Raw genomic sequence first — 27,635 nt, 5'->3', positions numbered from 1 at the left:
AAATCAATCCATCCCCATTAGAGGATGGATTCCACATGCCTCATAGCCTGACACTCTGTTCTGCAGATGATTCGGGGTGGGGGGAGGCAATTCCTGTGGGGGGAGCACTGACCTAGATCCTGGGGTCAATCTCACCGCATATATGTTCATGGACACCCTAGAAACAGAAGTATACACCCTGGAAAGTTATATGATAAAAAACATTTTCTTCAACATTTATATTAGCACTAAAAGGTATTCACAACTGCTTGGGTCACTGCCTCTCTGTCAGACTAGATCCCAAGCTGCATATATAGCCAGAGGACATGCAAATAGGGTCCACCGTCTGCTGATTAAAACAGCCCAAACCTGACTCTGCAGCTGGGAGAGGAGCCCCAGCACCAGGATTCCCAGGTGTTCCAGTCAGTGCTCAGGACAGGACACAGACAACTCACCATGGAGTTTGTACTTGGCTGGGTTTTCCTTGTTGCTCTTTTAAAAGGTAATTCATGGTGAACAACAGACATTGAGGACGTGAGTGGATATGAGTGAAGGAATCCATGGGTGTGTGACAGTTTCCTGATCATGATGTCTTGTGTCTGCAGGTGTCCAGTGTGAGGTGCAGCTGGTGGAGTCTGGCGGAGACCTGGTGAAGCCTGGGGGGTCCCTGAGACTCTCCTGTGCAGCCTCTGGATTCACCTTCAGTAACAACGGCATGAGCTGGGTCCGCCAGGCTCCAGGGAAGGGGCTGCAGTGGGTCGCATGGATTAGATATGATGGAAGTAGCACATACTACGCAGACTCTGTGAAGGGCCGATTCACCATCTCCAGAGACAACGGCAAGAACACGCTGTATCTGCAGATGAACAGCCTGAGAACCGAGGACACGGCCGTGTATTACTGTGCGAGAGACACAGTGAGGGGACATCAGTGTGAGTCCAGACACAAACCTCACTTAGGAGGGGATCTGGACCACCAGGGGGTGCACACCACTCACCAGTTCTGTCTTTAAGCCCCAGGAGCAGGCACAGCTGATGATATGGCAAGGTTTCCTGTCAGGATCTAGTGATTCCTCTCCAGAGAACACTTTTCCTCAGGGACCTTCTCTGCACACATGATTCTGTGCTTACCTCTTCACCCTCTGGCTTTGAAAATGTGTTCTAATGGGAAAACAATTATACCAAAATGCACAAAAAACTGAATCACTCACGTTGTTTATTCTTGTCCATAAATATCAATGAAGCACAAATATCCTGATGCTCATCAAGTGAGCCTTTACAGGACTCCCAGCTGCTCTCACTGTGCAGCACAGGTCCACCCTCCTCAACGTGCAAACTCGCTAGAAGCAGCATAAAGTGCATGCTGGATGTGAGGCCACCAGAGGCATCAACAATTGAAAGCAAAAGAAGAAAGGGTCTTGGTTGGGGAGTCACTGTCTGAAACAATTCTCAGAGCATCAATGTTAGAGACAACATGGGAAAGCAGTGGAGCCCCCACCACGTGTGATGTGTAGTCTGGACATGACATACACACAGGCATAAACACACACACACACGCGCGCGCGCGCATGAAACCTTTTTCACTTTGCCCTAATTTTTCTGCAGCAATGGTGGTCCTAAGACAAAAATACACAGCATACAGGAAGACCTCAAGAAGCAAGAAAAATCTGAAAGAAATACTCTAACACTACACCTGAAGGAGCTAGAGAAGGTTGATGACTAAAGCCTAAATACAGGAGAAGGAAGGAAATAGTAAAGATTAGAGCAGTAATAAGTGATATAAAAACAAAAGAAAAAAAACAAACAGAACAGAACAAAAAAGCAAGGCATAGTTTTTTGGAAAACAAAAACAATAAAACTGAGAAACTTCTGCCTAGATTTATCAAAAGGAAAAGAAGAAACCCAAAATAAATGATATCAGAAATCAATATGATTTTCTGTGGAACAAATAGGGTTTTGGAGCGGTAGGAGGGGCCGGTTGGGGAAACTCGGTGATGGGCAATGAGGACACATGATGAGTGAGCACTGCATGCTTCATGCAAATAATGAGTTGTTGAACGACATCAAAAACTAATGATGTACTATCTGGTGGCTAAATGAACATAATTTTACAATGAAATTTAAGGAGATAATGTGAGAAAATAAATACTTAAAACTAGAATTCTAGGAGGAACATTACCCAATCTAAATCCTGAAATTATACTCAAAATTTTGTGTTCAAAGTAGAGGTGGCTGGGGTGGGGGATGGCATAACTGCCTCATGGGCATTAAGGAGGGCACGTGATGGAATGAGCACTCGGTGTTATATGCACCTGATGAATCACTGAATTCTACCTCTGAAACCAGGAATGCACTATCTGTTAACTAAATTGAATTCCTGCTCCCTTTACTTGCGTTTTCTGTTAAATAAATAAATACAATCATTTAAAATAAGTTAACTTAAGAATACATAAAAATTTTAAAAAATAAAATAAAAATTTAAAGCAAAATCAAAGGAAAGAAATCAATCTGATCTAGTCTGTCATTCAGAGTCTGTGTTTCCGGAGATGAGGAGCAAGATGGCAGCAGAGAAGGGACCTCCTTTCTGCTGGTCCTTTGAATTTAGCTGAATGTCCATCAAACCATTCTGAACACACACAAATTCAACCTCAGATGTAAGAACAATTTTCTGGATTTTTACAAGCAGCAAAATGACTGGTTTTTGTGAGGTAGGAAGTGCAGAAATGTAAATCTTTGGGGGAAATATCGGAAGATAAATGGAGATTGGAGGGAGTCTCCATAAACCAGCCACCGGGAAGTGATATTCACATCAGAGCAAAAAAATCAGGACCTGCGAAATCTGCTCCAGCGAGAAACCTCCCTTACTGAAAGGAGCACAGGGATGAATAGGACAGGATTCTGGGTGGATCACTGGGATCTCAGATCACAGGAAGCCAGAAGTAATGGGGAAGCCTATCCAATAGACTGCCCAAGCAGTGGCACAGGGAGACAGGTTACAGTCAGCAAGCTCAGAGTCACCATAAACCACAAGTCAGGCCAGTTGGGAGACTGCTCTGTGCCTGACCACCCTGAAAAGGACTAGAAGGTTTAGGCTGCTTAACATCCCAGAAGAGATATAAAATGATTTGTGACCAAAACAGGGCAACAGCTCTCAGGGCAGTGTGGCCCACAAAAGGACACTGGAGAGGCACCTGGTCGTGAACGGGGAGCCACGCAAGAGGGTGCATGAGTGAGCCCATGGCTTGGTGCACCAAGTGGCTATATCCACACCTGGGCAACAGTTCTTGGAATGATGTGACACCAGACAAGACACTGGGTCAGCACCCAGCATGACCTGGGAGGTGCGGAAGAGGGTGCACTCACGAGACCAAACCTGCTAACAATTGCAAAGTCAGAAAGCATGGAGACACTCATGGGTCCTGGAACTTTCCCCAGAGAGTTCCAGTGGGCATCAATAATGCACGTCTGGGGATTTGGGTACACATAGAAGTAGAGATGGATTGACCTAAGATGGTGGTGGGGGTCCGGGCCACCACATTATGGCTCTGGGCTGGAGATTCTCGCAGGGCCATGTTTGCTCTGACCCTCTGAGGAGAAGCCGAAAGCTACCAGGGAAAAAGAACCAGACACAGGGTCGGATCCCATTCAGCCAATGACCCTGGCAAGAGTAGGGCAACTCCAACAGGACAAAGATGCATGAGAAGCCAAGCAGCAGGCCCTTCCCCCAGAAGACAGACTGGAAGAACAGGTGAAGGATCAGGTTACTTCCCACAGGAACGGGAAACTCCAGCACCAGGGGAAATTACATAGGGAGCTCCAAGTGTTCCCTCAGGACTTGCTTATACTCAGGATAAAAGTTTACATTTCTTTTTTCTTTCTTTTCTTTTCCTAGCTTTTTCTTTTTTTTACCCTGTTCCCATTTTAAAGAGAGTCTTATTTCCTAACTTCAGTTTCTAAATTTCAAATCTTCATTTTATAGATTTATGCCCCACATAACCCAATTTTTCTCTCTAATCAATTTATATATAAAATAAGTTGTGATTTCCTTAACGTTTTCACATATAGTGTCTCCTAACATGTAGACCAAAACCCAGGAACAGGGAGATCGAGGCACGATGGGGAGGTGTAGGGGACCCAGTTAAAGCAAGTCCCTTGAATTTAGCTGCAAATCTGTAAACTACTTTGAACACCCATGAAATCAGCCTGAGAGGTAAGAATACAGATGTGTATTTCTACAAGCAGAAAAGTGGCTGTGTTCAGCAAGATGTCTATTATACCAGATCTTTTTCGCATAGGACACTATGACTTGTATTTTTACAGACCTATATTTTTTAACAGGTACATGCTTTATCTTGGAAAGTTGTTCACTCTATTCAGTTTTACCTTCTTATATATCCATCCTTTAATTTTCTAGTGATTTTGGAGATTTAGTGTCCTCTAACATATGGGTCAAAATACACCCAGTAACAATGAAGCACTCTATTTTGTCCAGAATGAAAGTTACAGCCACTCTTTTACTTGCACCCTTTTTATTTCCTACTGTCTATATATTTTATATATTTTTGAATTTTTTTCAATGTTTTTAATTTTAATTTTTTCAGTATTCCAAGATACATTGTTTATGCACCACACCCAGTGCTCCATGCAATACCTGCCCTTCATAATACCACCAGCAGACTCACCTAACCTCACACCCCCCTCCCTTCCAAAACCCTCAGTTTGTTTCTCAGGGTCCACAGTCTCTCATGGCTCATCTCCCCCCAAGTTTCCCCCAACACTCTTCTCCCCTCCATCTCCCCATGGCCTCCATGTCATTCCTTATGCTCCACAAATAAGCAAAACCATAAGATAATTGACTCTCTGCACTGACTTATTTCACTCAGCATAATCTCCTCCAGTCCAGTACATGCTGATGCAAAAGTTGGGTTTTCATCCTTTCTGACGGAGGCATAATACTCCATAGTGTAAATGGACCACATCTTCCTTATCTATTCATCCGTTGAAGGACATCTTGGGGTTTTTTTTTTTCAGTACTTTTTTTTATTTTGGGGGGATTTTATTTATTTTCAGCATAACAGTATTCATTATTTTTGCACACACCCAGTAATCCATGCAATCCGTATCCTCTCTAATATCCACCACCTGATTCCCCCAACCTCACACCCCTCACTGCTTCAAGCCCCTCAGATTGTTTTTCAGAGTCCATAATCTCTCATGGTTCACCTCCCCTTCCAATTTCCCCCAACTCCCTTCTCCTCTCTAATTCCCCTTGTCCTCCATGCTACTTGTCATGCTCCACAAATAAGTGAAACCATATGATAATTGACTCTCTCTGCTTGACTTATTTCACTCAGCATAATCTCTTCCAGTCCCATCCATGTTGCTACAAAAGTTGGGACATCTTGGTTCTTTCCACAGTTTTGAGACCATGGCCATTTCTGCTATAAACATTGGGGTACAGATGGCCCTTCTTCTCACTACATCTGTATCTTTGGGGTAAATACCCAGTAGTGCAATTGCAGGGCCATAGGGAAGCTCTACTTTTAAATTCTTGAGGAATCTCCACACTGTTCTACAAAGTGGTTTCACTAACTTGCATTCCCACCAACAGTGGAAGAGGGTTCCCCTTTCTCCACATCCCCTCCAACACACGTTGTTTCCTGTCTTGCTAATTTTGGCCATTCTAACTGGTGTAAGGTGGTATCTCAATGTGGTTTTGATTTGAATCTCCCTGATGGCTAGTGATGATGAACATTTTTTCAAGTGTCCGATAGCCATTTGTATGTCTTCATTGGAGAACTGTCTGTTCATGTCCTCTACCCATTTTTGACATGATTATCTGTTTTTGGTGTATTGAGTTTGAGGAGTTGTCTATAGATCTTGGATATCAGCCCTTTGTCTGTACTGTCATTTGTGAATATCTTCTCCCATTCCATTGGGTTGCCTCTTTGTCTTATTGACTGTTTCCTTTTCTGGGCAGAAGTTTTGATCTTGATGAAGTCACAAAAGTTCATTTTTGCTTTTGTTTCCTTTGCCTTTGTATACATGTCATGATAGAAGTGGCTGTGGCCATTGTCGAAGAGGTTACTGCCTATGTTCTCCTCTAGGATTCTGATGGATTCCTGTCTCATGTTGAGGTCTTTTATCCATTTCGATAAAATTATCATTGTTATGGTGTAAGAGAGTGGCTGAGTTTCATTCTTCTACATATAGCTGTCCCATTTTCCCAGCACCATTTATTGAGGAGACTGTCTTTTTTCCACTGTATATTTTTTCCTGCTTTGTCAAAGATTATTTGACAATGAAGTTGAGGGTCCATATCTGGGCTCTCTACTCTGTTCCACTGGTCTATGTGTCTGTTTTTATGCCAGTAACCTGCTGTCTTCATGATCACAGCTTTGCAGTAGAGTTTGAAAGCAGGTAATGTGAGGCCCCCAGTTTTGTTTTTCTTTTTCAACATTTCCTTAACGATCCAGGGTTTCTTCTGATTCCATACATATTTTACAATTGTTTGCTCCGGCTCCTTGAAAAACGCTGCTAGAATTTTGATTGGAATGTCATTGAAAGTATAGATTTCTCTAGGCAGGATAGACATTTTAACAATGTTTGTTCTTCTGATCCATGAGCATGGAATGGTCTTCCAACTTTTTCTGTCTTCTTCAGTTACTTTCATGAGTGTTCTGTAATTCCTCGAAATTCTGTAATTTACCTCTTTGGTGAGGTTTATTCCCAGGTATCTTATGGTTCTTCATGCTATAGTAAATGGAGTCCATTCTCTAATTGTCCTTTCTGTATTTTTATTGTTGGTGTATAAGAAAGCAATTGATTTCTATACATTTATTTTGTATCCTGCCACATTACTCAATTGTATGAGTTCTAGTAGTTTGGGGGTGGAGTCTTTAGGGTTTTCCATATAAAGTATCATGTCCTCTGCAAAGAGAGAGAGTTTGACTTCTTCATTGCCAATTTGGATACCTTTTATTTCTCTTCGTTGTCTGATTGCTGTTGCTAGGACTTCTAATACTATGTTGAACAAGAGTGGTGAGAGTGGGCATCCTTGTTGTGTTCCTGATCTCAAAGGGAAGGCTCTTAGCTTTTCCCCATTGATGATAATATTTTCTGTGGCTTTTTCATAGACAGATTTGATAAGTTGTGGTATGTTCCCTCTGTCCCTATACTTTAAAGTGTTTTAATCAGGAACAGATTCTGTATCTTCTCAAATGCTTTTTTCTGCTTCAATTGAGAGGACCATATGGTTCTTCTCTCTTCTCTTATTGATTTGTTCTATCACATTAATTGAATTGCGAATGTTGAACCACCCCTGCATCCCATGGATAAATCACACCTGGTCATGGTGGATAATTTTTTTAATGTACAGTTGGATCCGATTATCTAGGATCTTGTTGAGAATCTTAGCATCCATATTCATCAGGGATATTGGTCTGAAATTCTCCTTTTTGGTGCAGTCTTTGTTTGGGGAATCAAGGTAATGCTGGCTTCATAAAAAGAGTCTGGAAGTTTTCCATATGCTTCAGTTTTTTGAAAACAGCTTCAGGAGAATAGGTTTTAATTTCTTCTACAAAAGTTTGGTAGAATTACCCAGGGCATCTGCAGGTCCTGAGCTCTGGTTTGGGGGAGGTTTTTAATCACTGCTCCAATCTCATTACTAGATATTGGTCTATTCAGGTTGTCAGTTCCTTCCTGATTCAGTTTTGGAAGTTTATAGTTTTCCAGGAATGCGTCCATTACATCAAGGTTGCTTAACTATGCATATAGCTGTTGATAATAATTTCTGATGATTATTTCTATTTCCTTGATGTTAGTTCTGATCTCTCCCTTTTCATTCATAATTTTATTAATTTGGGTCTCTTTTCTTTTCTTTTAGATTAATTTGGACGATGTTTCATCGATCTTATTGATTCTTTCAAAAAAACAGCTTCTAGTTTCAATGATGCGTTCTACTGTATGCCTAGATTCTATCTCATTGATCTCTGCTCTAATCATGATTATTTCCCTTCTTATGTGCGTAGTTGGCTTATTTGTTGTTAATTCTCCAGTTCTTTAAGGTATAAACACAACTGGTGTATTCTGGATTTTTCTGTTCTTTTTTGAGGGAGGATTGAATGGCTATGTATTTCCCCCTTAGGACCTCCTTGGCTGTATCCCATAGGTTTTGGAATGAAGTGTCTTCATACTCACTGGTTTCCATGAATTGCTTAAGTTCTTCTTTGACTTTCTGGTTGATGCAAGCATTCTTAAGCAAGGTGGTCTTAGCTTCCACTTATTTGAGCTCCTTCTAAACTTTTTCTTGTGATTGAGCTCCAGTTTCAAAGCACTGCGGTCTGAGAATATACATGGAATAATATCAATGTTTTGGTATTTTTTGAGTCCAGATTTATTCCATGTGTGCTCCAGAAGAATGAGTATTCTGTTGTTTGAGGGTGGAATGTTCTCTATATATCGGTGAGGTCCATCTGATACAATGTGTCATTCAATGCTCTTGTTTCCTTATTCATTTTCTGCTTGGATGATCAGCCTATTACTGAGAGTGGTGTGTTAAGATCCCCTATGATTAATGTATTCATATCAGTAGGTCTCTTTATCTTGATTCACAGTTGTCTTATGTAGTTGGCTGCTCCCGTAAGGGGGTGGGGCATAAATATTTACAATTATTAGATCTTCTTGGTAAATAGACCCTTTAAGAATGACGTAGTGTCCTTCTGTATCTCTGATTACAGTCTTGGTTTAAAATCTAATTTCTCTGATATGAGAATCGCTACCCCAGCCTTCTTTAGAGGCCCATTGGCATAAAACATGCTTCTCCATTCCTTCACTTTCAGTCTGGATGCAGCCATAAGTTCAAAATGGGGCTCTTGTAGACAACATATGTACAGGTCCTGTCTTTTTATCCAGTCTACAAGCCTGTGCCATTTCATTGCAACTTTCAGGGTGTTCATGTTGAGGGTGATTATTGAGAGATACATTTTTATTGGCATTGTGTTGCCCATGAAGTCCTTGTTTCTATAGACTGTCTCCCTATATTTCTGTTCTATGACACTCTTGGGTTCTTTCTTCTTTTATAGACCCTTCCCTTAATATTTCTTGTAGTGCTGTTTTGGTGGTCACATACTCTTTTAAACCTTGCCAGTCTTGGAAGCTCTTTTTCTCTCCATCCATTTTGAATGTCTGTCATGCTGGATAAAGTATTCTTGGCTGCAAGTTCTGTTCATTTAGTGCTCTGAATATGTATTGCCAGCCCTTTCTGGCTTTCCAGGTTTCTGTGGACAGGTCTGAAGTTATTCTAATGGACCTTCCTCTATACATAAGGAATCACTTCCCCTTATCTGCTTTCAAGAGCTTCTGTCTAAAATTATGATTCCTCAGTTTCACAATCAGGTGTCTCGAGGTCTTTCTAGTTTCTATGATCTTGGGGGCAGATATTTCTCCTCTGAGACACAAACCCAGGTTCCCTTCGCCAGATTGGGAAATTTTTCATGGAGAATTTCTTCAACTATATCCTCTAGTCTTCTTTCTTTCTCCTTCCCCTCAGGGATTCCAAGATTTCTGACACTGGAACAATTCATGGCATCATTTCTTTAACTAATTCTCTTTTCATGGCTTCTAAGCTATTTGTTCCAGGCCTGCTCCTGATCTTTTTTCTCTATCAGTTTGTCCTCTAGAGCCCTAATTCTATCTTCAGCTTCAATTACTCTAGCTTTAGAAAACTTAGATTAGATTAGAATTCACTGAGAGCATTGTTAACATCATCCCTGGTTGCTTTCACTTCTGCCCTAATCTATTCCATGTTGTCATTAATGGTTTTCTCTAACCTAGCCATTGCCTGGAAAATTGTTAGCCTGAATTCCCTTTCCGACATGCGGCTTATGTCCATATCCAATAGCTCTGATAGTGAGGGCACAGTCTCTGTATATTTCCTCTGTTGGGCATTCTTCCTCCTAGTCATTTTTGTGAGAGATGGTGAGGGGATGTGTAGCTGAATGTATCAACTGTGATCCAAGAAACATGCACCCCGGAACACTTCTGAGCAATCAGGAGTCCCCACCAAAAGGAATGAAAAAAGAAACAGAGAGGGAAAGAGAGATGGGGAAAAAAATGTAAGAAAAAAAAAAAGAAGACCCAGCCAGAATGGGCCCCAAAGGTAAGACTTATAATGTATACAAACAAAAACGGACAAACAAAAAGACCAACAAAAACAAATGACAAGAAAAAAAGAAACCAGCCAAAATGAAAGGTAAGTATAAGATTTATATACTACCAGAACAAAAACAAATATGCAGAAACACTAACAGAAGAAAAAGATGGGAGGGTGGTTATAAATCCTCAGTGTGAGTGAGGAAAGTTATTTTTATTCTTCCTGGGTGTATCTTGCTTCTTTGTTAAAGGACTCAACTTTCTGGAGATAAAGGGGGATTAAAACTGGTTTATATATAGGGGTAGTATTGATTGTGGGAAGAGGATTACCTTGAAGCTTATCTCTATATGAGTATTTTTTTAAATAAAAAATCAAAAGAAAAACGCATGTATATGTATCAAAAAAATTCAAGTTGAAAGGTTATTATGGAAATTCTTGTATTCAACATCATGTTGTAATGGTCAATAGGTCAAAAAATTTGTTTAAATTTAAAAAGAATGAGAATAGTGGGAACAATTAAAAATAGAAGTTTTATCTATGAAATATACAAGTTTTAGAGTAATACTGGGAGCTTAATATCTTCTTTTCCCCTCGTATTGGGTTTTTACAGTTTTATGGGGACACTGGTGGTTGTCCTCTCCTTTTGAGGGGGGGCTGGATTTCCGGAGGAGGGGCTTTTCTGTGTTGTTTTTGCTTAGGTTGAGTCCTCCTGCCCCCTATCATGGGGCTGTGCTCTGAGGATACCTGTTTTTCAGGCTTTTGTTCTCTGCAGGTTTTTTCTCCCACTCTGGCAGCTTTGGGCAGTTCTTCAGAGGTTTAGGGGAAAGCAAACTGTACCCAGACCTCTGTTTCAGAGAGAAACCTCAGTCTGTTCCAATCTGGGTGGTCCAGAGAACATAGACTCCCCCTCTGCCACCTCCCACCAGCAGAGCTCGTTCTCAGCTACCTTCTCAGGGGTTGCAGGATCTCTGGATTGTTTCTACACCCTGGTACTAGTAAAACCATGATATTGATCCAGGGAGCTCATTTACAGTGGCTGCCATTGCTGGGATGCTGTTTGGCCAGGTCCAGACTGCCCTACGGATCCCAACTAGAAACAGCCCACTGAGACTTTCATTTCGGCCCAGGTTGGGAGTGTTCAGACGCTTTGATGATCCTAGGGCCCACCAGCTAGTACCCACACGGACCTTTCTCTGGGGACAGTGTGGTACACAGCTCAGATCCCAGCTGTGCAGTGCCTGTGTAGTGTGCAAAAGCCTATGGTTCTAAAGAATGGAGGATGGCATCCACCCAGACTCTCACACATGGGTGCCAGAGACCCGGGGACCATGGCCTAGATTCTTTACTGCACTCTCTCTGGCACTGTGCCAGCAGTGTCCGTCTTGGGTCCCTAAGCTTAAGCCTGTGCACCAGAGTGCCCAACTCTACCAGTTTCCTCTTGATATCTTGTGCTCTTTTTAGTGCTTTTAACCAGCCTCCAAGTTAATGCTGCTCCCCCAATAACAGGGCACTCTCGTATTAGGGTATTACTTTCCAATGGGTCACTTCTGGTGGCTCCCTCCCCCTCTTATTTATCTTCTGATATCAGTCAGATGTGCCCACTCTGCTTTACCTGTCCACTGACATCTTCTGCCCCTGTAGAGATCCAGAAGTGTATCATTCTAATCTCAGGCTGATTTCATGGGTGATCAGAGTTTTTTGGGTAGATAATCAACTCACTTTAGGAGACTGGTTGGAACAGTATCTCCTACTTCTATGCCATCCTGTTTCCTGAGAAAAGGTCGTTATCAGGTATAGCAGTAATTATTCAAACATTCCAGAGAAGAGGAAGTATCCTGAAAGTGGACTGCGAGGTAGCTGGCACACTGAGAGAGTGCAGAGGAAGTGGTCTTGCCTTCCTCATGGAGCAAACTCCTCCCCACCTGAATGGCATCTGTTATCTTCTGATATCAGTCCAACTTTCCCACTCTGCTTTACCTGTCCACTGGTGTCTTCTGCCCCTGTAGAGATCTAGAAGTGTATAATCCTACATCTCAGGCTGATTTTATGGGTGTTCAGAGTGTTCTGGTAGATAATCAGATCACTTTAGGAGACCAGTTGAAACAGTGTCTCATACTTCTCCACATCTTTTCCCCCTCATTTAATTGAATTTAAATTAAAGAAATAAAATAAAATAAAACCTTCAGTCTCAAAAAAAAAAAAAAGAAAGAAAAGAAAAGAAAAGCAAGGAACAAAAAAAAATTTCCAACATCAGATGGTTTTCTCTGTGGAAGATAGATATTTAAGATATTTAAATAAATATTTAAATGTTAAATATTTAAGATATTTAAAGAAAAATTAAGGCTAATGCATCACAATCTCTTCCAAAAAACTGATGAGAAATAAATATGCCCCAATTCATTGTATGATGCCAGCATTACTCCACCACCATAGCCAGGCAAGGACTGCACAAGAAGGGAAAGTTCAGGTTATTATCTCGCATGAACATACCTGCAAAAATCCTGGCCGACTGAACGCAAATGCACACTGAAATGATCGCATATGATGACCTAGTGTGAATCATCCCTCAGATGCAAGATTCCTTCAACACACACAGATCAATAAATGGGACAAACTGCTTCAATAGAGTGAAGGATTGAATCTACATCATCCTCTCCATTGATGCCAAAAACCGTTTGTACAGAAATCAGTGGCTTTCTGATACATTAACAATGAAAATACAGAAAGGGAAATTAGAGAATCGATTCCATTTACTATAGCACCTGGGAATAAACCTAACCAAAGAGGTAAAGGATCTGTATTCAAGGAACTACAGAACAGTCATGAAAGAAATTGAAGAAGATACAAAAACATAGAAGACCATTTGATGCTCTTGGAATGGAAGAATTAACATTGTTAAAATGTCTATACTGCCTAGAGCAATCTATACTTTTAATGCCATTCCGATCAAAATTCTACCGGTATTTTTTTAATTTATTTTTTATTTTCAGTATAACAGTATTCATTATTTTTGCACCACACCCAGACACATGAAAAAATGTTCATCATCACTAGCCATCAGGGAGATTCAAATTAAAACCACATTGAGATATCACCTCACACCAGTTAGAATGGCCAAAATTAGCAAGACAGGAAACAACATGTGTTGGAGAGGATGTGGAGAAAGGGGAACCCTCTTCCGCTGTTGGTGGGAATGCAAGTTGGTGCAGCCTCATTGGGGAACAGTGTGGAGAACAGTGTTCTATTAAAAATAGAACTTCCCCGGGGGAAACAAGATGGCGGGGAAGTAGGAGGAGGCACCCGTTCAACCTGCACCCTAAAGTGAGCTGATTACCTTCCAAAGATCTCCAATCACCCACATAATCAGCCTGAGATCAGAATTATACACATCTGGATCTCTACTGGAGCAGAAGACACCAGTGGGCAGGTAAAGCGGAGTGAGAAAGTCGGACTGATATCGGAAGATAAACAAGGCGGGGAGGGAGCCACCAGAGGCGCCCCTTTGGAAAGTAATATCCCAATACGAGAGTGCCCTGTGCCTGGGGACCAGCATTAACTCGGGAGTCTAGTAGAAAGCACTCAAAAAGAGCAAAGGATCACCAGGGGGGAAATTGTGGGAATCAGGGTGTTAGGGTCCGGACTTAAGTCCCCAGACCCAGGACAGCCACCCCTGGCGCAGAGCCAGAGAGAGTGTGGCAGAAAAACCAGGTCTCGGTCCCTGAACCAGCAGCGCGCCTGAGAGTGTGTGGCGCCCGGCTCCCGTGAGGGGCTGGGAGCCTCGCCAGCCAACAGAAGCACAGCCTTTTTGCAGTCCCCACACAAGTGCCCTGCTGTGCCATCAGAGTCCGAGTTGTACCCCGTGCCCTCCCTGAGAGAGGTGCACACAAACGCCAGCCGGGTGCTCTCAGACCAGAAAGACCAGGCACTCCCAGCCCGGGCCAGGGGGAAAATCTCAGTGTGTGATCGATGCTTGGAACTTCTCTGGCAGTCTGGAGCTGCCCAGACAGCCGCCGCTGCCGTGGTTTGGGGTACAAGCAAAAAATCCTGAGTCCCCAGGGACTGCGACTGTGAACCTGCTCTGCCAGCAGCGAAGGGGGGATTTATATGGGCTCTGCAGACATGACTGAGGCTTCTCTCTGAGAGGGAAATCAGGGTGAAGTTTGCTTTCCTCTAAACCTACAAAAACCATCAAAAACGGTCAAGGCGAGAGAGAAAAACAAAAGTGAACAAATATAAAAACCTCCAGAGAACAAAAACCTAAAAAAACCAGTTTCCTTAGAGCCCACACCCTTGAGGCGGGCGGGAGGACTTAGGTGAGAGAACTTCAGGGACTGAAAACCCACGTGGCAGGCCCCTTCTCCAGAAAACCAACAGGGAAAGGAAAAAAAAAAAGACGAAAAGAGAACCACCACCACTACTTCACAGGACAATTTTTATTATTAATTCGATCCCACTATTCTGGCCAATATCTAGTAACGAGATTGAAGCGGTGATGAAAAACTTCCCAAAAAACAAGAGCCCAGGACCTGATGGATTCCCTGGGGAAATCTACCAAACCTTCAAAGAAGAAATAACACCTATTCTCCTGAAGCTGTTTCAAAAATTTGAAGCAGAAGGGAAACTTCCTGACTCTTTCTATGAAGCCAGCATTACCTTGATCCCCAAACCAGGAAAAGACCCTACCAAAAAGGAGAACTTCAGACCAATATCACTGATGAATATGGATGCTAAGATTCTCAACAAGATCCTAGCAAACAGGATCCAACAGCACATTAAAATGATTATCCACCATGTCCAGGTGGGATTCATCCCTGGGCTACAAGGATGGTTCAACATTCCCAAATCAATCAATGTGATAGAACAAATTAATATGAGAAGAGAGAAGAACCACATGGTCCTCCTAATTGATGCAGAAAAAGCATTTGACAAAATCCAGCATCCGTTCCTGATTAAAACACTTCAAAGTATAGGGATAGAGGGAACATTCCTGAACTTCATCAAATCTATCTATGAAAGACCCACAGCAGATATCATCCTCAATGGGAAAAAGCTTGCAGCCTTCGCGTTGAGTTCAGGAACACGACAAGGATGCCCACTCTCACCACTCTTGTTCAACATAGTATTAGAAGTCCTAGCAACAGCAATCAGACAACAAAGAGAAATAAAAGGTATCCAAATTGACAATGAAGAAGTCAAACTCTCTCTCTTCGCAGATGACATGATTCTTTATATGGAAAACCCAAAAGACTCCACCCCAAACTACTAGAACTCATACAGCAATTCAGCAATGTGACTGGATACAAAGTCAATGTGCAGAAATCAGTGACTTTCTTATACACTAACAATGAAAATACAGAAAGGGAAATTAGAGAATCGATTCCATTTACTATAGCACCAAGAACCATAAGGTACCTGGGAATAAACCTAACCAAAGAGGTAAAGGATCTGTACTCGTGGAACTACAGAACACTCATGAAAGAAACTGAAGAAGACACAAAAAGATGGAAGACCATTCCATGCTCTTGGATCGGAAGAATAAACATTGTTAAAATGTCTATACTGCCTGGAGCAATCTATACTTTTAATGCCATTCCGATCAAAATTCCACCGGTATTCTTCAAAGAGCTGGAGCAAATAATCCTAAAATTCGTATGGAATCAGAAGAGACCCCGAATCGCTAAGGAAATGTTGAAAAACAAAAATGAAAGTGGGGGCATCATGTTACCTGATTTCAAGCTTTACTACAAAGCTTTGATCACCAAGACAGCATGGTACTGGCATAAAAACAGACACATAGACCAGTGGAACAGAGTAGAGAGCCCAGATATGGACCCTCAAGTCTATGGTCAAATAACCTTCGACAAAACAGGAAAAAAATATACAGTGGAAAAAAGACAGTCTCTTCAATAAATGGTGCTGGGGAAACTGGGCAACTATATGTAGAAGAATGACACTCGACCATTCTCTTACACCGTACACAAAGATAAACTCAAAATGGATACAAGACCTCAACATGAGACAGAAATCCATCAGAATCCTCGAGCAGAACATAGGCAGTAATCTCTTCGATATCAGCCACAGCAACTTCTTTCAAGATATGTCTCCAAAGGCAAAGGAAACAAAATCGAAGATGAACTTTTGGGACTTCATCAAAATCAAAAGCTTCTGCACAGCAAAGGAAACAGTCAAAAAAACAAAGAGGCAACCCACGGAATGGGAGAAGATATTTGCAAATGACAGTACAGAAAAAAGGTTGACATCCAGGATCTAGAATGAACTCCTCAAACTCAACACACACAAAACAGACCATCATATCAAAAAATGGGCAGAAGATATGGACAGACACTTCTCCAATGAAGACATACAAATGGCTAACAGACGCATGAAAAAATGTTCACCATCACTAGCCATCAGGGAGATTCAAATTAAAACCACATTGAGATACCACCTTACACCAGTTAGAATGGCCAAAATTAGCAAGACAGGAAACAACATGTGTTGGAGAGGATGTGGAGAAAGGGGAACCCTCTTCCACTGTTGGTGGGAATGCAAGTTGGTGCAGCCTCTTTGGAGAACAGTGTGGAGATTCCTCAAGAAATTAAAAATAGAACTTCCCTATGACCCTGCCATTGCACTCCTGGGTATTTACCCCAAAGATACAGATGTCATGAAAAGAAGGGCCATCTGTACTCCAATGATTATAGCAGCAATGGCCACGGTCACCAAATTGTGGAAAGAACCAAGATGCCCTTCAACGGACGCATGGATAAGGAAGATGTGGTCCATATACACTACGGAGTATGACGCCTCCATCAGAAAGGACGAATACCCAACTTTTGTAGCAACATGGACGGGACTGGAGGAGATTATGCTGAGTGAAATAAGTCAAGCAGAGAGAGTCAATTATCATATGGTTTCACTTATTTGGGGAGCATAACAAATATCATGGAGGACAAGGGGTGTTAGAGAGGAGAAGGGAGTTGTGGGAAATTGGAAGGGGAGGTGAACCATGAAAGACTATGGACTCTGAAAAACAATGTGAGGGTTTTGAAGGGGCGGGGGGTGGGAGGTCCGGGTACCAGGTGGTGGGTATTATAGAGGGCACGGATTGCATGGAGCACTGGGTGTGGTGCAAAAATAATGAATACTGTTATGCTGAAAATAAAAAATAAATCCAAAAAAAAAAAGGTGCCTCTCCATCCCCTCAGATTTAGTCTGGATGTATGTTTAGGTTTAGAATGAGTCTATTGTAGACAGCATGTGGATGGGTCCCATCTTCTTATCCTATCTGCAACCCTGTGCCATTTTATGGGAGCATTTAGAACATTCATGTTGAGCGTGATTATTGAAAGATATGATTTTATTCTCATCATGTTGCTTGTGAAGACCTTGTATCCATAGATCGTCTCTGCAAATTTCTGTTCTATAACACTCTTGGCATCTTTCTCATATTATGGACCCCCCCCCTTAATATTCCTGTAGTTCTGGCTTAGTGGTTACATATTTTTACAGTCTCTGCCAGTCTTGGATGTTCCTTGATTCTCCATCCATTCTAGGTGAGAACCTTGCCAGATAAAGTATTCTTGGCTGCATATTCTTCACATTTATGCCCTGAATATATCCTACCAGCCCTTTCTGGTTTGCCAGGACTCTGTGGACAGGTCTGACATTTTGCTGATTTTCCTCCCTTTCTACATAAGGAATCTCTTCCTCATAACTGCCCATAAGATGGTTTCCTTGTTTTTAAGATTTGCGTATTTTATTACTACGTGCCGTGGCATTGGTTGATTTTCCTTGATCTTGAGAGGGGTCCTCTCTGCCTCTAGGACATGAGTGCTTATATCATTCCCCAGATTAGGGATGTCCTCACCTAGGATTGGCTCAAATATATATTCTAGTCCTCTCTCTCTCTCTCCACCCCCTAAGAGATCCCAATAATTGTATATTCATACAATAACTATGTATGAAACATACATGGGTATGTTTTATGGGGTCATTTATTTCTTGAACAGTTTTCATGTATTCTAAGCTGTGTGTTCCAGGCCTCCTCCTGATCCTTCTTTTCTATCAGTTTGTCTTCTACATCACTAATCCATTCTTCTGCCTCATTTACCCTGACTGTTAGAATATCTAGACTAGAATGGATCTTACTGATAGCATTTTTAAGTTCTGCCAGGTCATCTCTCACTTATTCCCTTAGAGAATCTATGTTGCCATTAATGGTTCTCTCCAACCTAGCCATTGTCTGTATAACAGTTACACCGAAGTGTATATCCAACATCTTGCTTATATCCATATCCATTAGTTCTGTGGCAGAGGTCACAGTCTTCAAATTTTTCCTCTGTTGGTTATTCCTCCTCCTAGTCATTCTGTTGAGAAGTGGTTGAGGGAATATACAAAGTCCAAGTTATTGACTGCAACCCAAGAAAATGCACCTGTTTTATAGGGACCTTAGGGTTGTAGGCCTCTTGTTCTTTCACCCAGTCTTCTGGAGAAGGGGTCTGCTGCAGCATTACTCAGGCAACCCTTATTGGGCAGAGTTGTTCTGCCCCTTGTGGGTGGATGGGCTCGGTGAAAGCCGGTTTTGGGGGGCTTTTGTTCTCTCAAAGTTTTCCCTGGTGGCTTTCTGTGTCTCTTTGGAGAGTCAGAGCAGAAATAACTGTATTCAGTCTTCTATATCAGAACTGAGAGATCAAAATCTGTTCTCCAGAAAGTCCTCCAGGCCACACGGACTCCATTTTTGTCTGTGTTGCTAAAAACCACAGCATCTTGGGTTGTGCACCCCAGAGCAGCATTCCCAGCCCTTGCTACAAGGTCCAGGCACATCTCTGCCCTTTGTGCTTCTCAAACAACCAGCCACCCCAAGTTTGCATGCAAGACACTGCAGCTCCGTGTTTCAGAGAGGCGCCTACCCTAAAGTCCTTCTCTGCTGCTCCGTAAGTCTGTGCACGATCAGCAGCACAGTAAAATCTTGCAATCCAGGGTTGAAAGACCTTGGAAGCTTCCTCCTCCTTCCATTTATCTTCCGTTATCTACCCACAGAATAATGGCTCCACACATCCTATCTCAAAACCGGTGGCCAGAGATATTCTGTAGGTATAGATCCTGATATATCTTCTTACATCTCAGAAAATTAAAAAAAAATAAAATAAAATAAAAAAATAAAATAAAAACCCACGTTGACTGTACTGTCATTTCCAAATATCTTCTCCTATTCCTGGGTTGCCTATTTGTTTGTTTTTTGGGGTTTTTTGTTTGTTTGTTTGTTTGTTTGTTTTACTATTTCCTTCGCTGTGCAGAAGCTTTTGATTTTGATGAAGTCCCAAAAGTTTATTTTTGCTTTTGTTTCCTTTGCCTTTGGAGACATGTCTTGAAAGAAGTTGCTGTGGCTGATCTCGAAGAGATTACTGCCTATGTTCTCCTCTAGGATTCTGATGGATTCCTGCCTCACATTGAGGTCTTTTATCCATTTTGAGTTTATCTTTGTGTGCAGTGTAAGAGAATGGTCAAGTTTCATTCTTCTACATATAGTTGTCCAGTTTTCCCAGCACCATTTATTGAAGAGACTGTCTTTTTTCCACTGTATATTTTTCCTGTTTTGTCGAAGATTATTTGCCCATAGAGTTGAGGGTCCATATCTGGGCTCTCTACTCTGTTCCACTGGTCTATGTGTCTGTTTTTATGCCAGTACCATGCTGTCTTGGTGATCACAGCTTTGTAGTAAAGCTTGAAATCAGGTAACGTGATGCCCCCAGCTTTATTTTTGTTTTTCAACATTTCCTTAGTGATTCGGGGTCTCTTCTGATTCCATACAAATTTTAGGATTATTTGCTCCAGCTCTTTGAAGAATACCGGTGGAATTTTGATCGGAATGGCATTAAAAGTATAGATTGCTCCAGGCAGTATAGACATTTTAACAATGTTTATTCTTCCGATCCAAGAGCATGGAATGGTCTTCCATCTTTCTGTGTCTTCTTCAATTTCTTTCATGAGTGTCCTGTAGTTTCTCAAGTACAGATCCTTTGCCTCTTTGGTTAGGTTGATTCCCAGGTATCTTATGGTTCTTGGTGCAATAGTAAATGGAATTGATTCTCTAATTTCCCTTTCTGTATTTTCATTGTTAGTGTATAAGAAAGTCACTGATTTCTGCACATTGACTTTGTATCCTGCCACGTTGCTGAATTGCTGTATGAGTTCTAGTAGTTTGGGGTGGAGTCTTTTGGGTTTTCCATATAAAGAATCATGTCATCTGCAAAGAGAGAGAGTTTGACTTCTTCATTGCCAATTTGGATACCTTTTATTTCTCTTTGTTGTCTGATTGCTGTTGCTAGGACTTCTAATACTATGTTGAACAAGAGTGGTGAGAGTGGGCATCCTTGTCGTGTTCCTGAACTCAACGCGAAGGCTGCAAGCTTTTTCCCATTGAGGATGATATCTGCTGTGGGTCTTTCATAGATAGATTTGATGAAGTTCAGGAATGTTCCCTCTATCCCTATACTTTGAAGTGTTTTAATCAGGAACGGATGCTGGATTTTGTCAAATGCTTTTTCTGCATCAATTAGGAGGACCATGTGGTTCTTCTCTCTTCTCATATTAATTTGTTCTATCACATTGATTGATTTGGGAATGTTGAACCATCCTTGTAGCCCAGGGATGAATCCCACCTGGACATGGTGGATAATCATTTTAATGTGCTGTTGGATCCTGTTTGCTAGGATCTTGTTGAGAATCTTAGCATCCATATTCATCAGTGATATTGGTCTGAAGTTCTCCTTTTTGGTAGGGTCTTTTCCTGGTTTGGGGATCAAGGTAATGCTGGCTTCATAGAAAGAGTCAGGAACTTTTCCTTCTGCTTCAATTTTTTGTAACAGCTTCTGGAGAATAGGTGTTATATCTTCTTTGAAAGTTTGGTAGATAGTCAATTATCATATGGTTTCACTTTTTTGTGGAGCATAAGAAATATCATGGAGGACAAGGGGTGTTAGAGAGGAGAAGGGTGTTGGGGTAAATTGGAAGGGGAAGTGAATCATGAGAGACTGTGGACTCTGAAAAACAATCTGAGGGGTTTGAAGTAGCAGGGGGGTGGGAGGTTGGGGTACCAGGTGGCGGATATTATAGAGGGCACGGATTGCATGGAGCACTGGGTGTGGTAAAAAAAAATAAAGAATACTGTTATGCTGAAAATAAATAAAGATCACCAAGACAGCGTGGTACTGGCATAAAAACAGACACATAGACCAGTGGAACAGAGTAGAGAGCCCAGATATGGACCCTCAACTCTATGGTCAATTAATCTTCGACAAAACAGGAAAAAATATACAGTGGAAAAAAGACAGTCTCTTCAATAAATGGTGCTGGGAAAATTGGACTGCTATATGTAGAAGAATGAAGCTCAACCATTCTCTTACACCGCACACAAAGATAGACTCAAAATGGATAAAAGACCTCAACGTGATACAGGAATCCATCAGAATCCTAGTGGAGAACATAGGCAGTAATCTCTTCGATATCAGCCACAACAACTTCTTTCAAGATATGTCTCCAAAGGCAAAGGAAACAAAAGCAAAAATAAACTTTTGGGACTTCATCAAAATCAAAAGCTTCTGCACAGCAAAGGAAACAGTCAAAAAAACAAAGAGGCAACCCACGGAATGGGAGAAGATATTTGCAAATGACAGTACAGACAAAAGGTTGATATCCAGGATCTAGAATGAACTCCTCAATATGACTCTTTATCTTGATTAACAATTTTCTTATGTAATTGGCTGCTCCCATATTGGGGGCATAGATATTTATAATTGTTAGGTCATCTTGGTGGATAGTCCCTTTAAGAATGATGTAGTGTCATTCTGTATCTCTGACTACAGTCTTTAGTTTAAAGTCTAATTTATCTGATATGAGAATCGCTACCTGGCCTTCTTTTGAGGCTCATTGGCATGTAAGATGCTTCTCCATCCCTTCACTTTCAGTCTGGGTGTATCTTTAGGTTCAAAATGGGTCTCTTGTAGACAACATATGGATGGGTCCTGTCGTTTTATCCAGTCTGCAACCCTGTGCCGTTTTATGGACACATTTAGGCCATTCACATTGAGAGTGATTATTGATAGATAAGTTTGTATTGACATCGTGTTACCTTTGGAGTCTTTCTTTCTGTAAATTGTCTCTATATTTCTGTTCAAAACTATTCTTGGGCTTTTTCATCTTTTATAGAACCCCCCTTAATATTTCCTACAGTGTCAGCTTGGTGGTTGCATAGTCTTTTAAGCCTTGCTGGTCTTGGAAACTCTTTATCTCTCCATCCATTTTGAATGTCAGTCTTGCTGGATAAAGTATTCTTGGCTGCAGGCTCTTCTCATTGAGTGCCCTGAATATATCTTGCCAGCCCTTTCTGGCTTGCCAGGTCTCTGTGGACAGGTCTGACGTTATTCTGATGGGCTTTCCTCTGTACGTAAAGAGATTCTTTGTCCTAGCTGCTTTGAAGAGGTTCTGCCTACGATTACAATTCTTCATTCTTACTATTAGGTGTCTCAAGGACTTTCGAGAATCTGTAATCTTGGGGGGAAACCATTCAGCCTCTAGTGCATGAACGCTGGTTCCATTATCGAGATTCGGAAAATTTTCATGAAGAACTTGTTCCACTTTATCTTCTAGACTTTTTTCTTTCTCCTCCCCTTCAGGGATTCCAATAATTCTGACATTGGAACGTTTCATGGCATCATTTATTTCCCTGATTCTGTTTCCATGGCTTCTAAGCTGTTTTTTCCAGGCTTCCTCCCGATCCTTTCTCTCTATCTGTTTGTCCTCCAGATCACTAATTCTATCTTCTGTCTCAGTTACTCTAGCATTGAGAGAATTTAGATTATTTTGGAACTCATTGAGAGCATTGTGAAGCTCATCCCTGGTAGCTTTCAGCTGTTCCCTAACATTGGAAACATAATCTCTGGTCGTTTTCAGTTCGACCCTAATCAATTCCTTTTGGTCACCCATGGCTTTCTCCAACCTAGCTATTGCTTGGATAATTGTTAGCCTGAATTCTCTTTCCGACATATTGTCTATGTTGATGGTCATTAGCTCTGTTGTAGAAGGCCCACCCTCTGTATTTTTCTTCTGTTGGGCATTCCTCCTCCTAGTCATTTTGGTGAGAGATGGCTGAACGGGTGTAGCTGGTTGTATCGACTGTGGTGCAGTCAAGGTGCACCCTGGAATGCTTCTGAGAATTCAGGGTTCCCCACCCAAATGAGAGAAAAAAGAAAAGGAAAAGAAAAAAAGAGAGAGAGAAAGACAGGAACGAAAGGTGAGATAAAAGAGAAGGTTCCGCCCAAATGGGCCCCAAGGTAAGATTTATGAAACATACAGACAAAAACAGACAAACAAAAAGACTGATAAAAGTATACGACAAGAGAAAATATATATATATATTTGCATATATATTATTTGCATATATATTTGCAAATAAAGGAAGAACCTCGTCAAAAAGAACCCCAAGTGTAAGATTTATATACTATCAGGACAAACACAGAAACACAGAAACACCGGTGGAAGAAAAAGATGGGAGAGTGGTTGTAAATTCTCAGTGTGGGTGAGGAAGGTTGTTTTGATTCTTCCTGGATGTATCTTGATATCTTTGTTAAAGGACTCAACTTCCCTAAGATAAAGGGGGATTAAGAATTGGTTTACCTGGGACGCCTGGGTGGCTCAGTTGGTTAAGCAGCTGCCTTCGGCTCAGGTCATGATCCCAGCATCCTGGGATCGAGTCCCACATCGGGCTCCTTGCTCCGCAGGGAGCCTGCTTCTCCCTCTGACTCTGCCTGCCATTCTGTCTGCCTGTGCTCGCTCTTGCTCTCTCTCTCTCTCTCTGACAAATAAATAAATAAAATCTTTAAAAAAAAAAAAAGAATTGGTTTACCTATAGGGGTAGCATTGATTGGGGAAAGGGGATTACCTTGAAGTTTAACTCTATATGAATATTAGAAAATAAAAATTAAAAAAAGGAATAAACTAGACTAAACTAAACTAAAATTTAAAAAAAATTTAAAAAATAGAAATGCAAAAGGAAAACACAGGTGTATGTATCAAAAAGTTCAGGTTAGAAGGTTATTATGGAATTTGATGTACTGGACATCTCACTGTGACAGTAAATAGGTTGAGAAATTATCTATATAATAATAAAAAATCATCTATATAAAAAAATGAGCCAGAATAATGGGAACGAATTAATAATAAAAATTGTCCTATGAAGTAGTGGTGGTTTTCTCTTGTTGTCTTTTTTTTTTTTTCCTTTCATGATTGGTTTTCTGGGGGAGGGGCCTGTCACATGGGTTTTCAGTCAATGATGTTCTCTGAGTTAAGTCCTCCCGCCCCCCTCAAGGGAGTGGACTCTGAGAAAAATGGTTTTTTCAGGCTTTTGTTCTCTGGAGGTTTTTATATTTGTTCACTTTGGTTTTTCTCTCTCGCCATGACCGTTTTTGATGGTTTTTGTAGGTTTAGAGGAAAGCAAACTGCACCCTGATCTCCCTCTCAGAGAGAAGCCTCAGTCTGGCTGCAGAGCCCAAATAAATCTCCCCTTGGCCGCTGGCAGAGCAGGTTCCCAGACGCGGTCCCTGGGGACTCAGGATTTTTTGCTTGTACCCAAAACCACGGCAGCCGCGGCTGTCTGGGCAGCTCCAGACTGCCAGAGAGGTTCCAAGCAGTGATGGCACACTGAGATTTTCCCCCTGGCCCGGGCTGGGAGTGCCTGGTCTTTCTGGGCCGGAGAGCACCGGGCTGGTGCCTGTGCGCACCTCTCAGGGAAGGGCGCAGGGTGCGACTCGGACTCTGATGGCATGGCAGGACACTTGCATGGGGACTGCAAAAAGGCTGTGCTTCTGTTGGCTGGCGAGGCTCCCAGCCCCTCACGGGAGCCGGGCCCCACGTGCCCTCAGGCACGCTGGTGGTTCAGGGACCATGACCTGGTTTCTCTGCCACACAAAGTGGATCCCACTGTTTTGTCCACTGGGAGATTATATTCTCTTTTCCACACCCAGTATTTTTGTTTGTTTGGTTCTGAACTCTTCAGACTTCTCTAGTGTATATTTTGCTTTACTTTGGGATGATATTTGTGCTTTTGTTCACTCATTCATCCACACTTCTCTGAGCAAAATGGCTAGAGAGAGGAATTCAAAGCAGAAGAAATATCCAGAGGTAAATCTCTCTGCCACAGATGTAATCTCTAAAATAAAATTCAAAATTTTTTAAATAAATAAATAATTAAAAATACAATAAAATTGGGCAGCCACACACAGAGGAATGAGACTGGACCATTTCCTTACACCACACACAAAAATAGACTCAAAGGGGATGAAAGACCTCAATGCGAGACAGAAATCCATCAAAATCCTTGAGGAGACAGGAAGCAACCTCTTCAACCTCAGCCACAGCCACTTCATCCTAGGAACATCAGCAAAGTCAAGGGAAGAAAGGGAAAAACTGAGCTATTGGGATTTCATCAAGATCAAACCTTTTGGACAGCAAACAGTTAACAAAACCAAAAGACAACTAACAGAATGGGAGAAGTTATCAGATAAAGGGCTACTATTCAAAATCTATAAAGAAGCTATCAAACTCAACACCTAAAGAACAAATAATCCAATCAAGAAATGGGCAGAAGACATGAACAGACATTTCTGCAATGAAGACGTCCAGGTGGCCAACAGTCATATGAAAAAGTGCTCCACATCACTTGGCATTAGGGAAATACAAATCAAAACCACAATGAGATGCCACCTCACACCAGTCAGAATGGCTAAAATTAACAAGTCAGGAAATGACAGATGCTGGTGAGGATGCAAAGAAAGGGGAACCCTCCTACACTGTTGGTGGGAATGCAAGCTGGTGCAACCACTCTGGAAAACAGCATGGAGGATCCTTAAAAGTTGGAAATAGAGCCACCTTATGACCCAGAAATCGCACTACTACCCCATGACCCACCAATCACACTACTGGGTATTTACCCTAAAGATACAAATACAGTGATCTGAAGCAGCATGTGCACCCAAATATTTATAGCAGCAACGTCCACAATAGCCAAACTATGGGAAGAACCTAGATGTCCATCAACAGATGAATGGATCAAGAAGAGGTGGTATACATACACAGTGGAATACTATGCAGCCATCAAAAGAAATGAAACCTTGCCATTTGCAATGAGGTAGATGGAACTAGAAGGTCTTATGCTGAGTGAAATCAGTCACTCAGAGAAAGACAATTATCAGATGATCTCCCTGATATGAGGAATTTGAAAGGCAGGATGGGTGGTCTGGTCATTGGGGGTAGGGAGGGAGAAAATGAAGCAAGATGGGATCAGGAGGGAGACAAATGATAAGGGACTCTTAATCACACAAAACAAACTGAGGGTTGCTGGGGGGTGTAGGAGTAGGGATAGGGTGGTTGGGTTATGGACATTGGAGAGGGTATGTGCTATGGTGAGTGCTGTAAAATGTGTAAGCCTGATGATTCAGTCCTGTACCCCTGGGGCAAAAAATAAATGTTAATTAAAATAATTTTTAAAATAAAAAAATACAATAAAATAAAATTATGCTATGTTCACTCCTTGAGTAACTGCCAAACATTAAAATAAATGATTCTTGCTACAGATAGCAGCATGGTTGAATTTTCGAGAATTTGTGCAGAGAAAAAAAAAGTCCTACAAACAAAATTCCATACAATATAAATTCTTCAAAACTAAAACTAGTCTAAGTAACATGAAAAAAAGCCCATAGTTGTGTGGGTACATAGTGAAGGGAAGTGGAAGGAGGAATTCCAGAGAAAATATGGGAAGTTTTAGGGAGAATTGTTTTGTTCATTCTGGATAATGTTGATTCTGACACCCATGTTTATCCTATCACTCACTCTGCCTATATGCTGTTCATTCCGTTCAAGCACACTCACCAAAATTCTTACAAGTAATCCCAGAGATGACTTGGGAGGAACACAGAGACATTAAAATATTAGAAAACATACCTGCACTAACCCTGATGCTCTCTATATTTCAGGGCAACATAAGGAGGTAAAGTCATCCCATCCCCATCACAGGAGGGGTTCCACAGTCCTCACCAGCCTGCCCACTCTGCCCTCCAGGTGGTTCAGGGGACAGTGTGTCCTGTGGGGATGAGCACAGGGCCACATACTGGGGCTCACTCTCACCCTGTGTGTTGTCTTGGACACCTCACAAAACCCTCTAAAATTCTGGGTGTAGGTTTACATTTCATTATGGCATAACAAGATATCCATCCCACAACGTTTGTGTGAATATGTAAAAAGAAAGTAGCACATGTCCAAGTATATACTCTGGGAAGTTATATAATGAAAACCATATCGTATTCTAAAGTGTTCAATGTCCCCAAAACGAAGGCAGTCTGATGTCTTCTGGCCATTGCCCTCTATGGTCACATAGATCCCAAGCTGAATATATAGTCAGAGAACATGCAAATAGGGTCCTCCATCTGCTGATTAAAACAGCCCAAACC

General features: G+C 41.6%; 1 gene segment (V, D, J or C); it reads left to right on the top strand.

Annotated features, from left to right (window-relative positions):
• The first annotated feature begins 343 nt into the window (after positions 1 to 343).
• On the top strand, positions 344 to 27,280 carry LOC116590248. The segment is given in 5 exon segments: positions 344 to 481; positions 585 to 915; positions 20,332 to 20,340; positions 23,136 to 23,141; positions 27,247 to 27,280. Coding segments are annotated over 5 exon segments (426 nt in total).
• The last annotated feature ends 355 nt before the right edge of the window (positions 27,281 to 27,635 follow it).

The sequence above is a fragment of the Mustela erminea genome, chromosome 5 (genome assembly GCF_009829155.1).
Source record: "Mustela erminea isolate mMusErm1 chromosome 5, mMusErm1.Pri, whole genome shotgun sequence".
NCBI lineage: Eukaryota > Metazoa > Chordata > Mammalia > Carnivora > Mustelidae > Mustela > Mustela erminea.
Note: the sequence above shows the minus strand (reverse complement) of the source record. Positions and strands in the feature narration are given on the sequence as shown.